This window comes from Mobula hypostoma, chromosome 15 (genome assembly GCF_963921235.1).
Source record: "Mobula hypostoma chromosome 15, sMobHyp1.1, whole genome shotgun sequence".
In the NCBI taxonomy this organism is placed as follows: Eukaryota; Metazoa; Chordata; class Chondrichthyes; order Myliobatiformes; family Myliobatidae; genus Mobula; species Mobula hypostoma.
Genome location: NC_086111.1, coordinates 46,043,139 through 46,060,393, shown reverse-complemented (window position 1 = coordinate 46,060,393; position 17,255 = coordinate 46,043,139). Strand labels below are relative to the sequence as shown.

The 17,255-nt window shown below is 44.2% G+C and overlaps 1 protein-coding gene across 1 annotated transcript in view; it reads right to left on the bottom strand.

The window, feature by feature from the left end:
• The window catches only part of psmd6 (proteasome 26S subunit, non-ATPase 6), a 41,358-nt gene extending 26,629 nt beyond the window's left edge, over window positions 1-14,729 (bottom strand). Inside the window, exons 1-2 of the mRNA XM_063067971.1 lie at window positions 14,521-14,729; window positions 12,827-13,032 (exon numbers count right to left, since the gene is read on the bottom strand). Of these exons, the coding sequence (XP_062924041.1) occupies window positions 12,827-13,032; window positions 14,521-14,665 (351 nt within the window). The 5' untranslated portion in view covers window positions 14,666-14,729. The remainder of the gene's footprint in view (window positions 1-12,826; window positions 13,033-14,520) is intronic.
• Window positions 14,730-17,255: the final 2,526 nt, after the last annotated feature.

Below are 17,255 nucleotides of genomic sequence, written 5' to 3'. Positions count from 1 at the left end.
TACTAAGCTCCATGTACCTATCCAAAAGTCTCTTAAAAGACCCTATCATATCCTCCTTGACCACCATTGCTGGCAGCCCATTCCACACAATCATCACTCTGAGTAAAAAACTTACCTCTGACATCTCCTCTGTACCTACTCCCCAGCACCTTAAACTTGTGTCCTCTTGTGGCAACCATTTCAGCCCTGGGAAAAAGTCTCTGACTATCCACACGATCAATGCCTCTCATCATCTTATACACCTCTATCAGGTCACCTCTCATCCTCTGTCGCTCCAAGGAGAAAAAGCCGAGTTCACTCACCCTGTTTTCATAAGGCATGCTCCCCAATCCAGGCAACATCCTTGTAAATCTCCTCTGCAATGGTTCTATGGCTTCCACATCCTTCCTGTAGTGAGGCGACAAGAACTGAGCACAGTACTCCAAGTGGGGTCTAACCAGGGTCCAAAAGCTGCAACATTACCTCTCGGCTCCTAAATTCAATTCCACGATTAATGAAGGCCTTTAATTTAATGAACACCATATGCCTTCTTAACCACAGCGTCAACCTGCGCAGCTGCTTTGAGCGTCCTATGGACTCGGACCAAGATCCTACTGATCCTTACCATTAATATTATATTCTGCCATAGAAACATAGAAAACCTACAGCACAATACAGGCCCTTCGGCCCACAAAGCTGTGCCGAACATGTTCTTACCTTATAAATTACCTAGGGTTACCCATAACCCTCTATTTTTCTGAGTTCCATATACATTGGTATGCAAAAGTTTGGGCACCCCGGTCAAAATTTCTGTTACTGTGAATAGCTGAGTGAGTAAAAGATGACCTGATTTCCAAAAGGCATAAAGTTAAAGATGATGCATTTCTTTTATATTTTAAGCAAAATTACTTTTTTTCATTTCCATCTTTTACAGTTTCAAAATAACAAAAAAGGAAAAGGGCCCGAAGCAAAAGTTAGGGCACCCTGCATAGTCAGTACTTAGTAACACCCCCTTTGGCAAGTATCACAGCTTGTAAACACTTTCTGTAGCCAGCTAAGAGTCTTTCAATTCTTGTTTGGGGGATTTTCGCCCATTCTTCCTTGCAAAAGGCTTCCAGTTCTGTGATATTCTTGGGCTGTCTTGCATGCACTGCTCTTTTGAGGTCTATCCACAGATTTTCGATGATGTTTAGGTCGGGGGACTGTGAGGGCCATGGCAAAACCTTCAGCTTGTGCCTCCTGAGGTAGTCCATTGTGGATCCTGAGGTGTGTTAGGATCATTATCCTGTTGTAAAAGCCAAGCTCTTTTCACCTTCAGCTTTTTTTAGACAGAGCAATGTTTGCTTCTAGAATTTATTGGTATTTAATTGAATTCATTCTTCTCTCTACTAGTGAAATGTTTCCTGTGCCACTGGCTGCAACACAAGCCCAAAGCATGATTGATCCACCCCCATGCTTAACAGTTGGAAAGATGTTCTTTTCATGAAATTCTGCACCCTTTTTTCCCCAAACATATCTTTGCTCATTGCAGCCAGAAAGTTCTATTTTAACTTCATCAGTTCACAGGACTTGTTTCCAAAATGCATCAGGCTTGTTTAGATGTTCCTTTGCAAACTTCCCACGCTGAATTTTGTGGTGAGGATGCAGGAAAGGTTTTCTTCTGATGACTCTTCCATGAAGGTCATATTTGTGCAGGTGTTGCTGCACAGTAGAACAGTGCACCACCACTCCAGAGTCTGCTAAATCTTCCTGAAGGTCTTTTACAGTCAAACAGGGGTTTTGATTTCCCTCTCTAGCAATCCTACGAGCATTTCTCTCTTAAAGTTTCCTTGGTCTTCCAGACCTCAACTTGACCTCCAACATTCCTGTTAATTGCCATTTCTTAATTACATTACGAACTGAGGGAACGGCTACCTGTAAACACTTTGCTATCTTCTTATATCCTTCTCCTGCTTTGTGGGCATTATTTATTTTAATTTTCAGAGTGCTAGGCAGCTGGAGCCCATGGCTGCTGATTGTTGGGACAAGGTTTGAGGAGTCAGGGTATTTATAAAGCTTTGAAATTTGCATCACCTGGCCTTTCCTAACAATGACTGTGAACAAGCCATAGCCCTAACAAGCTAATTAAGGTCTGAGACCTTGGTAAAAGTTATCTGAGAGCTCAAATCTCTTGGTGTGCCAGTTCTAGAACCACAAAGCAACGTCCCCTTGGATCCCATGCCTCCTTACTTTCTGAATAAGCTTTGCATGGGGTACCTTGTCAAATGTCTTGCTGAAATCCATATACACTACATCTACTGCTCTACCTTCATCAATATGTTTAGTCACATCCTCAAAGAATTCAATCAGGCTCGTAAGGCACGGCCTGCCTTTGATAAAGCCATGTTGACTATTCCTAATCACATTATTCCTCTCCAAATGTTCATAAATCCTGCCTCTCAGGATCTTCTCCATCAACTTACCAACCACTGAAGTAAGACTCACTGGTCTATAATTTCCTAGGCTATCTCTACTCACTTTCTTGAATAATGGAATACCATCCGCAACTCTCCATTCCTCCAGAATCTCTCCCATCCCCATTGATGATGCAGAGATCATTGCCAGAGGCTCAGCAATCTCCTCCCTCACCTCCCATTGTATCCTGGCATACATCTCAACCGGTCCCGGTGACTTATCCAACTTGATGCTTTCCAAAAGCTCCAACATATCCTCTTTCTTAATATCTATATGCTCAAGCTTTTCAGTGCACTGTAAGTCATCCCTACATTCACCAATAACCTTTTCCGTAGTGAATACTGAAGCAAAGTACTCATTAAGTACTTCTGCTATTTCCTCCAGTTCCACACCCACTCTTCCACTGTCACACTTGATTGGTCCTATTCTCTCATGTCTTATCCTCTTGCTCTTCACATACTTGTCGAAGGCACTGGGGTTTTCCTTAATCCTCTCCACCAAGGCCTTCTCATAGCCCCTTCAGGCTCTCCTAATTTCTTTCTTAAGCCTGCTAGCCTTATAATCTTCTAGCATTCACTCCACCAACACCATTGTCAAATTTACTGACGATACCACCCTAATAGGTATCGTATCAGACTATGATGAGACAGCCTATAGGAAGGAGGTACAGCATTTGACAGAATGGTGTTGTCATAATAACCTGGACTTGAACATCACAAAAACCGAGGAGCTGATAGTAGACTTCAGGAAATCAAAGCGCGTCGAGCATTCCGCTCTGCACATATACAGGAAAGAGGTGGAGAGAGTAGAGAGTTTCAAGTTCCTCGGCATCCACATCTCGGCTGACCTCACCTGGACTGCCCATATCTCTTATCAGGTGGGGAAGGCCCAACAGAGGCTCTACTTCCTAAGGAAGCTAAAGCACGCTCTCCTCTCTCATCACCTGCTGATCAACTTCTATTGGACAACTATAGAGAGCCTCCTGACATACTGCTGTGCAGTGTGGTTTGCCAGCTGCACAGAACAGAATAGGAAGGACTTGCAGCAGGTGGTGAGGGTAGCAGAGCGGGTTATTGGCACATTACCCTCCCTCAGAGACATTTATACTGGCAGACTTCAAAAGAAGGCTACTTGTATTTCAAAGGATCCTACTCATCCTGGACATCACCTGTTTTCCCCTCTACCCTCTGGGAAGAGGTACAGGGCATTAAGGACGAAAACCAAGAGACTCCTAACAGCTTCTACCCACAAGCAGTGAAATGTATAACACCCCTTTCCCTTCTCCTGCCCCCCTAAGATGGCGGCAGCTAAATGCATTACACTTCCAGGAATGGCAGGTGTGCAATAGTCCTACCCCCTGCCCCATCCATATATTATTAATTTTGGACTGCATTCTTGAGGTTTTAGAGTTTATTTTATGTATATATTCTTTGTCATGCTGCAAAACATTGAGCTGCTAAACTGTGTTTCATTGCTTCACAACAATGACAATAAAGATATTCTATTCTAGATCTCTATCATTACCTAGTTTTTTGAACCTTTCGTAAGCTTTTCTTTTCTTGACTAGATTACAATAGCCTTTGTACACCACGGTTCCTGTATCCTACCATCCTTTCCCTCTCATTGGAATGTACCTATGCAGGACTCCAAGCAAATAACACCTGGACACTTGCCACATTTCTTCTTTACATTTCCCCGAAAACATCTGTTCCCAATTTATGCTTCCAAGTTCTTGCCTGATAGCCTCACATTTCCCCTTACTCCAACTAAATGCTTTCCTAACTTGTCTGATCCTATCCCTCTCCAATGCTATGGGTAAAGGAGATAGAACCGTGATCACTATCTCCAAAATGCTCTCCCACTGAGAGATCTGAGACCTGACCAGGTTCATTTCGCAATACCAGATCAGGTACAGCCTCTCCTCTTCTACATATTGTCAAGAAACCTTCTTGAACACACCTAACAAACTCCACCCCATCTAACCCCCTCGCTCTAGGGACATGCCAATCGATATTTGGGAAATTAAAATCTCCCACCATGACAACCCTGTTATTATTATTCCTTTCCAGAATCTGTCTCCCTATCTGCTCCTTGAGGTTCCTGTTACTATCGGGTGGTCTATAAAAAACACCCAGTAGAGTTATTGACCCCTTCCTGTTCCTAACTTCCACCCACAGAGACTCCGTAGACAATTCCTCCATGTCTTCCTCCTTTTCTGCAGCCATGACACTATCTCTGAACAGTGCCACACCCTACCTCTTTTGCCTCCTTCCCTGTCCTTTCTGAAACATCTAAAGCCTAGCACTTGAAGTAACCATTTCTGCCCCTGAGCCATCCAAGTCTCTGTAATGGCCACAAAATCATAGTTCCAGGTAGTGATCCATGCTCTAAGCTCATGCGCTTTGTTCATAATACTCCCTGCATTAAAATAGACACATCTCAAACCATCGGCCTAAGTCTGCCCCTCCTCTATCACCTGCCTATCCTCCCTCTTGCACTATCTCCAAGCTTTCACTATTTGTGAGCCAACTGCCTCTTCCTCAGTCTCTTCAGTTTGGTTCCCATCCCCCAGCAATCCTAGTTTAAACTCACCCCAATAGCCTTAGCAAACCTCCCCACCAGGATATTGGTCCCCCGGGATTCAAACGCAACCTGTCCTTTTGGTACAGGTCACTCCTGCTCAAAAGAGGTCCCAATGATCCAGAAATCTGGATCCCTGCCCCCTGCTTCAATTCCTCAGCCACACAATTATCCTCCACCTCACTCTATTCCTATACTCACTGTCACATGGCACAGGCAGTAATCCTGAGATGACTACCTTTTTTATTTCAAATATTTGTTTTTTTAGATAAAGCGAACATAGTATAAAGGAGGTTTGTGCAGTTCATAACAAATGTATCGAATGTACAATTCACATCTATGAAAGAGATGCACCCATAGTACAGTCATGTTTTGGTTGCCTCCCTGCCCCGACCCACACCTCCCAATCCCCATCTCCAAGCCATCATTGCATTAGCAAAAAGGGTTAAACAGAACCTTTGTCCCCACAGAGATGCGTTCATATAGAGAAGGCGTATTTTCCTAATACATAGACTGTTGTATGTTTACAAGTCTGGGTCCATAGAATTTTACTGGGAAATGCTGGAAGTCAGGAATTTATGTGCAGAGGAAAGGAAGAAAGGATGGACCTTTAGCTTGGCTGAGAATTCTGAAAATATTCATGAAAGGGTCCCCACATCTTTTGGAACTTTATGTCTGGGTTGAGAACTTAATAATGGATCTTCTCAAAGTTTAGACTGGACATGATGTCCCTGAGCCACTGAGCGTGGGTGGGCGGGGCAGCATCCCTCCACCTGAGCAAGACTGCACGCCTGGCCAAAAGAGAGGCAAAAGACAGTGTGCGACGTTTGGTCGGACTTAGATGCGTGTCCCCCTTGCTGGAGGTGCTGAAAAGAGCAATAAAAGGGTTAGGTTCCAAATTATAATTAAGTATTTGGGATAGAGTTTGGAAAACATCTTTCCAGTATTTTTCCAAGCTAGGGCATGTCCAGTACATGTGAATAAGGGAAGCCTTGCCCCTTTTGCATTTGTCGCAGCAGGGGTTAACATCTGGGTAAATGCGAGATAATTTAGTTTTAGACATATGGGCCCTGTGTACCACCTTAAACTGTAACAAACAGTGGCAGGCACATAAAGAGGTGGAGTTAACTAACTTAAGAACTGAATCTTCTGACAGTGAGAAATTCAAATCTTGCTCCCAGGCAGTTTTAATTTTGTCAAGGGGGGCTCGCATCAGGACCGCTAACATGTCGCAAATAGTAGAAATTAGACCTTTGCACAATGGATTCATACAGAGAAACATATCAACGACGTCTGTGTCGTGTACCTCAGGGAAGTTTGATATCAAAGGGCTGATAAAATGTCTAATTTGCAAATATCTGAAGAAATGAGTGTTGGGTAGGTTAATCTTTGCAGTTGTTCAAATGATGCAAAGCAGTTGTCTATAAAAAGATCTTTAAAGCGCCTGATGCCCTTTCTGTACCAGTCTTGAAATGTTGTATCATGTACAGAAGTCTGGAAGAGATGATTATATAGAATAGGACTTGAAAGAGAGAAGCCATGGAGACCATGGCTTTCTGAACTAAGCCCATACTCTCAGGGTGTGCCTGATAGCAGGATTAACAATTGGTTTAGGCGTAAGAAAAGGGAGTGCAGATACAAGAAGTGCGGAGATGGAGAAATTCTTAATGGAGTTCAGCTCCATTGCCACCCATAATGGGCGGTCAGATTGGTTGTAAAAATAAGACCAAAAGATGAGACAGCTTACGTTAGCTGCCCAGTAATATAAGCGAAAATTAGGCAAAGCCATGCTCCCAACACTTTTAGATTTTTGAAGATTGACTTTATTCAGTCGGGGACGCTTGCCCTTCCATAAGTAAGACTGAATCAAAGAAGGCTTTAGGAATGAAAGTTGGTATGGATTGAAAAAGGTATAAGAATTTAGGAAGGATGTTCATTTTGACAACATTAATTTGGCCCATCAGGGACATGGACAGGGGTGACCACTCTACTAGGCTCTGTTTTGTATGATTTAACAAATTAATGAAATTTTCTCCAAAAAGACACTTGTTTCCTTGTTACTGTGACGCCAAGGTAAGTAAGTAAATTGGTTATTCACTACCTTAAAGGGGAGGTTATGGAATTCTGACGCCTGTGCTTCTCCATTTATTGGAAAAGGTTTGCTCTTGTGTAAATTAAGTTTGTTTCCTGAAAACTGGCTAAATTTGTTAAGGAGGTGATCGGGTTTGATATAAAAAGTAAAAGATCATCAGCATAAAGGGAGACTTTGAGCTCAACTTCCTCCCTCCAAACCCCCGTCAGATCCGCACAACTGCGGAACACTATCGCCAGTGGCTCTATGGCCAGCTCAAAAAGTCAAGGGCATAAAGGGCACCCTTGGCGGGTTCCACGTTTGAGGTTGAAAGGTTGGGATTGCTAAGAGTTGGTCAAAACACAGGCGGTGGGACTGGCATAAGCACCGGCCTGATGGGCCACAAGGCTCGTGACAGACGTTTAATCCACATGATAAAAGATTAAAAGTCTGTCACGAGCCTTGTGGCCCATCAGGCCGGTGCTTATGCCAGCTTCCGTGGCGTGAAGCTACAGTACGAGACTCCCCCCCCCCCCCCGGGAATAGGACGCCAGTCTAGCCAGTCTATCACGAGGTTAACCCCCAGCATTTTTGCCGGTACCCATTCTCAGCTGGGTAGACTGGAGCATTGTGTGGTTAAGTGCCTTGCTCAAGGACACACATGCTGCCTTGGCTGAGGCTCGAACCCACAACCTTCAGATCGCTAGTCCAACACCCTGGCCACCTGCCACACCGTAATAAAACTTCATCCAAAATCAAATTTTTCTAAAACAGCAAAGAGGTAATTCCATTCCACACGTTCAAACGCTTTCTCTGCATCTAAGGAGATGACACATACAGGGATCCCAACTGAAGGTGAATATAAAATATTTAATAGACGGCGTATGTTAAAAAAGGGGAGGTAGTTTTTGACAAAACCGGTTTGGTCTTCAGAAATAATTGAGGATAGGATGTTCTCCAGTCTATGGGCCAAAATTTTAGCTAAGATTTTGACATCGACACTTAACAGAGAGATTGGCCTGTATGAGGAGCACTGTGTTGGATCTTTGCCTCTCTTCGCTAGAATAATGATGCATGCCTTATTAAATGATGCTGGCAGCTAACCTTGTTTAAATGAATCAAATAAAACCAAGGTTAGTTGAGGTAACAGCAGTGACGAAATTCATTTAAAGAATTCTACCGGGAATCCATCGGGTCCTGGAGATTTACCAGTCTGCTATAACGAGATGGCTGAGGATATTTCCTCTAATGATATTGGCTCATTCAGTCTCATTTTGAGATCAGGAGAAAGTGTGGGGATATTTAAGCTGTTTAAAAAATTCTCGACCGAAATGTGATCATCCGGGGATTCAGAAGTGTAAAGCCGAGAGTAAAACTTCCCGAATGCGTCGTTGATTTCAGAATGATTCGAGGTGATGCTTCTATTTTCCATTCGAATTTTTGTGATGTGTTGTTTGGCTTTAAGGCCCCTTAATTGGTTGGCTAAAAATTTACCAGATTTATCACCATGGATATAGAACCGGCTCTTGCTCTTCAAAAGTAGGCATTCAATTGGGTGGGTGGAAATAAGATCAAATTTAGTTTGAAGTTCCACTTGTTTTTTGTACAGCTCTGGATTTTTAATTTGAGCATATTGTTGGCCTATTTCTTTAATTTGATTGGCCAGATCTAGTCATTCTTTATGGGTCTTTCTTTTCAAGTTCGCAGTGTAGGAAATTATTTGACTCCTGAAGTATGCTTTCAAAGCGTCCCAAACAACCAGGCTTGAGGTTTCAGGTGACGTATTGGTATTCAGGAAAAAGATTATCTGGTCCTCCATAAATTTTAAAAAATCATTATCTGACAGTAAGGTCGAATTAAAACGCCAATGCTTATTTATTTGACGAAGGCCAGGAAGAATTATAGACAGGACAACCGGAGCGTGGTCTGATATCACTATACTCTGACAAACACAGGAATGGACTGATGGAATCAGCTGGTTATCAATTAAAAAGCAGTCAATTCTAGAAAAGGTGTGATGGACGTGTGAGAAGAAAGAATATTCTCTCTTATTTGAGTGGAGAAAGCACCATACATCAGAGATGCCATAGTTGGAGAAGAAGGACTGAATGAATGAGGCAGATTTGCTTAGTACTCTGGGAATAGGAGACGATCGATCCAGCACTGGATCTAACCAACAGCTGGAAGTCTCCACCTAGTATAAGAGAGTATAAACTCAGATCAGGCAGTGCAGAAAAAAAAAGTTCAAAGTAGTCCACATCATCCGAGTTAGGAACATATATGTTAGCCAACACTACCTATGTATTATATAATTTGCTCGAGACAATGACAAAAAGGCTGTTTGTATCTGATATTGTATTGTGGAGCTCAAAGGGAACATTCTGATCTATGAAAATTGAGACCCCCCTGGCTTTAGCCTGAAAAGTGGAGTGGAAGTGCTGTCCCACCCATCGTGACATAAGATGGGAATTGTCAGAACCGCGAACGTGTGTTTCTTATAGAAATGCAATTGGTGTATTAAACCGTTTGAGATGTGAGAAAAACCTTCCTTCTTTTCACTGTAATTCAGCCCCTTGACATTCTAGCATACAAAATTTAACAAACTAACCATTCTCCTTTAAAAGAGATACAGGCATAAACGGTGTCAAGATTTCCGGTATCAGCTCTGAGGCAAAAATGTACAATAAAAAGTAACAGGGCAGAAATAAATCCTGTATAACAAGGACTTCTAAGGGTTCTTAAAACAGTACTGGCATTGGAGTACCCTCCCCCAACACCCCCCCCCCAAACAAGACAGCTGCCAGAGAGCATAGAAGCAAGCTCTCAAGAACAATGATCACCCAACAGTACAACTTCCTGTCACTCACAGCGTCATCTTCAACTCCGTTATTGATATTTAAAGGAAACAGTAAGCATTCAACACTCCTAAACTGACATTTTGCTTAGTGAGAGACAAAACAATTCCTCCAAAGTTTATTAAACATGGCTCTGAAAAATGAACCACAACACAGAAATATAAACTGATATTTGAAGAAAGTAAAAAATAAACACTTTGTCCAGTGCTCTTCCCACGAAAGGTTGTAGAGTTCCCTGAATTGAAGGTAAAAGGAAATACTCGAGAGAGAGCAGTCTGAGTGAATATTGTTCCACCTATCATAGTAGTCAGTACCTAACCTGGCCAAGTCAGACCAGAACTCGCTATCCAAGCACTGCTAACGTTACCTGGCAGAGGGTATGGGAGAAAGGTATTTTATGAAGAATTCAGTGTAGTGGGGAGGCTGTTGATGCATTTCCGTGCTTTGTCTACTGAGCTTAGCCACTTCTTGTCAGCACTGGGAAGTGTGATACGGAGCCGTGCAGGGTATAGTAGAGAAGGCCTGAGTCCTCAGTTGTATGGCTCCATCATTACTTCTCTGTATTCGGCTCGCAGGCTCAAAACTTCGGGAAAGTAGTCCTCCACAACCTGAATCTGCTGGCTGCGGTATTCTAGCTTGCCTCTCCGCCGGGCTTCTCTAACCAGGATATCTTTAATCTGGTAGCGGTGCAGGCGAAGAATGACTGGGCGCGGTCTCTGTCCTGGGGCTGGTTTAGCTGCTAGTGAACAGTGGGCTCTATCAATCTCTGGCGGGGGTGGGAGTGTCTCCTTCCCAAAGATCTCACAATGCAGACTGGAAAAGAATTCAAGAGGATGCCCGCCTTCAATAGATTCCGGCAGGTCCAGGACATGTAGGTTCTGCCACCTGCTCCGGCCCTTCAGGTCAGTAACTTTAGCCATTAGCTTGATATTATTTTCACGTAAGCTGGAGCAGACGTTTTCCAGCTCACTGACGTGCTGTCCGTCCGTAGGGAGCTCGAGAGAGAGGGTAGGCGTTGGCCGTGGTCCTCCACTTTGCGTTGGATTTGGTCGTTTTGTTTCCAGCCGGCTAAAAGAAGATTTAAATTCGGCCACTAACGCCTCACGGTATTGTTCTAGTAACTTGGAGATAGCCTCTACCGTCAAGCCAGCTGCCAAATTGCCTTTTTTCTTGAATTTAGTACTCTTTGAGTTCATTGTGAAGCAAGCATAGTCGCAGGCAGGGGGAAGAGCAAAAAGTCCAACAGTTTGGTATGAGAAAAGGGGGAAGGAGGAGTGTGGAGATAAAAAGTAGGACGGAGCGCCCGTTCTCTGCGAATACTCCACGTGGCTCGAGATGACTACCTTTGTGGTCCCACTTCTCAACTTCCTTCCTAACTCCCTGTAGTCTGTTTTCAGGACCTCCTCCCTTTTCCTGCCTATGTCATTGGTACCAATATGTACCACAACCTCCGGCTATTCTTCTTCCCACTTCAGGATATCGTGGATGCTATCAGAAACATCTCGGACCCCGGCACCTGGGAGGCAAACTACCATCAGTGCTTCTTTCCTGCGTCCACAGAATTGCCTGTCTGACCCCCTAACTATAGTCCCCTATCACTGCTGCCATCCTCTTCCTTTCCGGCCAGAGGCACGACCACTGTTGCTTCCCCCACATCAACAGTACTCAAGCAGCAGTACCTATTGCCAAGGGGTATAGCCACAGGGGTGCTCTCTAGCATCTGACTCCTGCCCTTCCTTCTCCTGACTGTTAAGCACTTATCTGTCTCCCCAGGCCCCGGTGTGACTACCTGCCTATAGCTCCTCTCTATCACCTCCTCACTTTCCCTGACCAGGCGAAGGTCATCGAGCTGCATCTCCAGGTCCCTAACACGGTACCCAAGGAGCTGCAGCTTGACACACCTGGTGCAGATGTGGCCATCCGGGAACCTGAGAACCCCAGGACCTCCCACATCTGACACCGAGCACAGAACACCAGCCTCACACACATACTTCCTGTCTGTATTCTACACAGGCAACCTACTTTGCCTTGACCCATTATCGCCGAAGTCCCATTGAGCCAAAGCCTTTCTACTCTGTCTCCTTCTACTCCATTGCCCGCTCGATAAGGTGTCTCCTTTTAAACTCTTCTCGCTTTTCTCACTGGCTGACATCCACGCGCTTACACAGTCATGCCCCGATCAAACCGCTGAAAAAATAACCATCTCCCTTTAAACTCTTCTCACTTTTAAACTCATAATTCCATGTTCTGATCCATGACCTGAGCTCATCTGCCTCTCCTACAGTACTTCTTGCATTGAAATATATACAGCTCAGACCATTAGTTGCACCAAGCTCAACCTTTCGATTCCTGACATTGTCACAACACCCGGCCAACAATCTGCTTTGTGAAAAATAAACTGCTGCAAATATTTATGCTCATAATCAAAGCTGACTAGGCATGTGCAACAGAAACCTTTTGCTTACTAAAAGTATAAAGCAGCTACAAGTACTAGCCAAACAAAGTATCAGATTTTATAGAACAATGAATCTGCCAAACAACCACAACTGATCACACAGTAAGTTATAATGTGAGTGCACGTGTGCCAGAGGATTACCTTGAATGTATGGAACATAGTATTAAAGATATAGGTCTACCAAAGTGGTTGAATTCTGCATTCCAATTTTTGTCTAATCCAAAAGTGGATTCTTCATTAATGAGGGTTATGATACAACTTTTTAATTGAAATATCCTTCAACACAACACAACTCAATTCTACCCAAACAAGGATCACCTTGGGGCTATACAATTAGTGGACACAACTTATTAACATTAGCAAACCTTGCTGCTTCCAAACTATATAGTACCCTCACTAAGTAATTGTTATGATAATTGCCATAATTCTTACTTTGTCACCAATTCGACACAGATACTCAGCCTTAGCCATCATAGCATCTCTGATTTCACTTTCTCCCAGGTTTTTTTCAGCATCTTCTAGTATATCATCCAGACGTTTTAATTCTTCCTCATTTGCTTTTTTCATTTTGCTCAAGAGGTCTGCATCCACTGGCCACCCAACATCTTTGCAGAGCTGTTCATAGTATGGAGCCATATCTATAAAACATATTATTGCATAGGAATTCAAGGATTTTACACGGTTCCTCTTTGTTTATAAGCAAACCAATACAAATGTATGAACAGGAATGTCTGTTAACAGCTAAGTAGATTTTACTCCATATAGAATCAGACATGAGGGCCGTGCAGTAGCATAGTGGTTAGCACAACGCATTACGGTACAGGTGACCCAGGTTCAATTTCCACCACTGCCTGTAAGGAGTTTGTCCATTCTCCCTGCGACTGCATGGGATTCCTCTGGGTGCTCCAGTTTCCTACCAGAATCCAAAGATGTACAAGTTGGTAGGTCTTTTGGTAATTGTAAATGGTCCCACCATCAGGCTAGGGTTTAATCAGGGGCTGCTTGGCAACACAGTTCAATTCCACACTAAATGTCTGTCTGTCAGTCAGTCAGTCAATAAGTGAAGTGACAGGGGACTTAGAAAAGGAGGGCAGCACAGTAGTGTGGTGGTTAGCATAACACTGGTGCAGTGCCAGTGACCTAGGTTCAATTCCACTGTCGTTTGGAAGAAGGTTGTACATTCTCCCTGTGACTGCATGTGTTCCCTCCCACATTCCAAAGATGTATGGGTTAGTGGGTTAATTGGTCACATGGGTGTAATTGGCAGCACAGACTCATTGGGCCAGAAGGGCCTGTTACCGTGCTGGGTCTCTAAATGAAATCAGGATTGGGCAGTTAACGTGGATTATGAAAAGGTCAATTCTGCTGGATAACTTTTTTTTTGTAACTATCAGGAAACATAGACAGAGCCTTATTTGATCAACAAACGGTTCTTAAAATGAGGGGTCATGGTATTATGGGTAATATACTGATATGCACCGAGGATTGGTTAATGATATAAAACAACGAACAGGGAAAATTAAACCAGATCCCGTTGACAATAAAGGAGGCCGTGACTAGTGCAGAGCCACAGCATGTTGAGTTCCAAATATTCAGTCTGAATTAGACCAACAGCACTTAACTATGCAAACAGTATTGGTGTGGGTTGTGACAGAGGCTTCAGGAACATTTCAATGGGCTAAATCAATCCGCGCAAATGCTTAACGTAACCAGGTTAACTTTATCCACCCAGGTCTCTCTGAACTCCAATACAGCAGCGATTAGCAGCCAAACTACATATGGGAAGGTGGGTGTTATGACAAGCTGGAGGGGTTTGCTGTTACCCAAACGCGAGTATCTGTCAGCCCAAACCACTTGTAATGGAGAAAAGCAGTCCCGTCATCACAAAGCCGGCTGCATGAGTAAGGTGACAACCACAGGAGATGCCGGACCGGGCTAGGGAGAAGAGCCGGGACAAGGGGCACGGGCTTGTCCCAGCAAAGGGGCCAGGGACGGGGCACGAGGGCTGGGCCGGGGAGAGGGGACAGGGATAAGGCACTCGGGCCGGGCCGGTTCGAGGAGAGGGACAGGAGACAGGGCAAACGGGCCGGGGCCTCCCCGTGACTCTGCAGATCGCCCCAACTCACTGTTCTCCTTCACAGCCTCCATCAGCTCGCTCTGCACTTTGGGGTCATTTCGGTGCCTGTCGAGGGTGAGGAGAAACTTAGCCTGAGCGATCGCCAGATTCGGATTCTTGGGCAGACCCTCATCCTCCAGGTTCTCCAGCGGCATATTCCCTCCTCTCGGCCCAGGCTCCGCACGGTAAACTCGCCCTACCGTACCGAGAGCCCTCGGACCCACCGGCTCCCGCTACAGCGCCACCGGCTCCGGGTTGGCAGTACAGCTCCACTGCCTCCAAATGTCAGTTACAGGAGTGACAGGAAACAGGCTTTCAATCCAAGTTACATACTTCTTTGTACAGTCGATGGTACACATTGGTTGGTTATTATCCAACAGACAGAAGTTTAATGAATGAAAGCACACAAATCTCCAAGTCACTTAACTCTATTCATCTGATATACAGCTCCTTTCATATCTATGCTTTATTTTAAAACTTACATGCTTGACCCCAGAGAGATTTGTTTTTACAATGTGACCCTAACCGCATTTCCAGTAGCCACATTGCTTCCTGCTGTTAACTCATGGTTTTATCTCAGCTTCTACCATTATTTTGCTTGGGTTCTTGTCTCCTTTCGTCTCTTCACTGGGTCAGATCAGAGGTGGACTCTGGAGAGAACAGAGACCTGGCTGTTTGCTCCTTTTTACATGCTGCTTCACTGAGTATACAGCTCAAAACAGATTGTGTTAACTGCATATACACTAATCCAGTTCTTGTCTGCCACTGTCAGTTTTCTGGTATGATCAGGCTTAATGATCTGCAGTTCAACATTCCTGTCATGCTGAGTAGCAGCACACACAAAATGCTGGTGAACGCAGCATCCATAGGAAGAAGCACAGTCGACGTTTCAGGCTGAGACCCTTTGTCAGGACTAACTGAAAGAAGAGATAGTAAGAGATTTGAAAGTGGGAAGGAGAGGGGGAGATCCGAAATGATAAGAGGAGACAGGAGGTGGAGGGATGGAGCTAAGAGCTGGAAGGTTGATTGGCAAAAGGGATATGAGGCTGGAGAAGGGAGAGGATCATGGGACGGGAGGCCTAGGGAGAAAGAAAGGGGGAGGGGAGATCCAGAGGAAGATGGAGAGCAGGCAAGGAGTTCTTGTCAGAAGGACAGAGAGAGAAAAAAAGGGGATAGATAGATAAATAAATAGGGGATGGAGTAAAAAGGGGAGGAGGGGCATTAATGGAAGTTAGAGAAGTCAATGTTCATGCCATCAGGAATACCCAGACAGAATATAAGGTGTTGTTCCTCCAACCCGAGTGTGACTTTATCTTGACAGTAGAGGAGGCTGTGGATAGACATATCAGAATGGGAATGGAACATGGAATTAAAATGTATGGCCACTGGGAGATCCTGCTTTCTCTGGCGGACAGAGCATCGGGAGTGCTTGAATTTCCAGCATCTGCAGATCTCCTCATGCTGAATAGCAGTGTGTCTTACCTCTTCTAGGATTCACAGCATTTCTCTGGATTATGTGCAAAATGGGGTATTGCTTTTATTTAGCAGTCCCGGGGAAAAGTTGTGCCTGTAGGTGTCCTACCACATAGTGAGTGATCTGCTGTTGCTTCACATTTCACTACTTTCACCATTTATCTTTATGGTAGTTTTATATTCAATGTGGTCTTCTTATCTGTCACCATCAGTATGTGTAAATATAGCAATAATTCTTCCTAATCTTAATCTACTTTTACTATATTCAAGGCACCCTCTCTTTTTCTCCCTACCTGTAAACCATGCAAAAACTTGTAAATGGCGGACAGAGAGAAAGCAGGATCTCCTAGTGGCCACACACTTTAATTCCACATCCCATTCCCATTCTGACATGTCTATCCATGGCCTCCTCTACTGTAAAGATGAAGCCACACTCAGGTTGGAGGAACAACACCTTATATTCCGTCTGGGTAGCCTCCAACCTGATGGCATGAACATCGACTTCTCTAACTTCCGCTAATGCCCCACCTCCCCCTCGTACCCCATCTGTTATTTATTTTTATACACACATTCTTTCTCTCACTCTCCTTTTTCTCCCTCTGCCCCTCTGACCATACCCCTTGCCCATCCTCTGGGTTCCCCCCACCCCCGTCTTTCTTCCCGGACCTCCTGTCCCATGATCCTTTTGCCAATCACCTGTCCAGCTCTTGGCTCCATCCCTCCCCCTCCTGTCTTCTCCTATCATTTTGGATCTCCCCCTCCCCCTCCCACTTTCAAATCTCTTACTAACTCTTCCTTCAGTTAGTCCTGACGAAGGGTCTCGGCCTGAAACGTCGACTGCACCTCTTCCTAGAGATGCTGCCTGGCCTGCTGCGTTCACCAGCAACTTTGATGTGTGTTCCCTCACCATTGTTGTGTGTTGAGTTCTTGTGATTATATTGCGGAGTGTAAAATAAACTCAGATGCACTGAAAGCATCAAGGAAACATACCTTTATTGTGCTAATGAATAAACTGAACTGAAACTTGGTTCATACAATAAGTGGTTAATTGAGACACATCGGGACAAGTAGATTTTGGCCCAATTAAACAGTTGCCCCAATTTGCCAGAGTTTCATGGAAATAGTTAAAAAGGTATAAAAAGACAAACTGAGTAACAAATAAGGTATTTAAATGAAATACAGAACAAAGTAGAACACCACCACAATACAATGAAACTATGTATTAGTTCCTCATACCTTTCAATGGAGGAATTCATCCATGTCGTGTTTTTT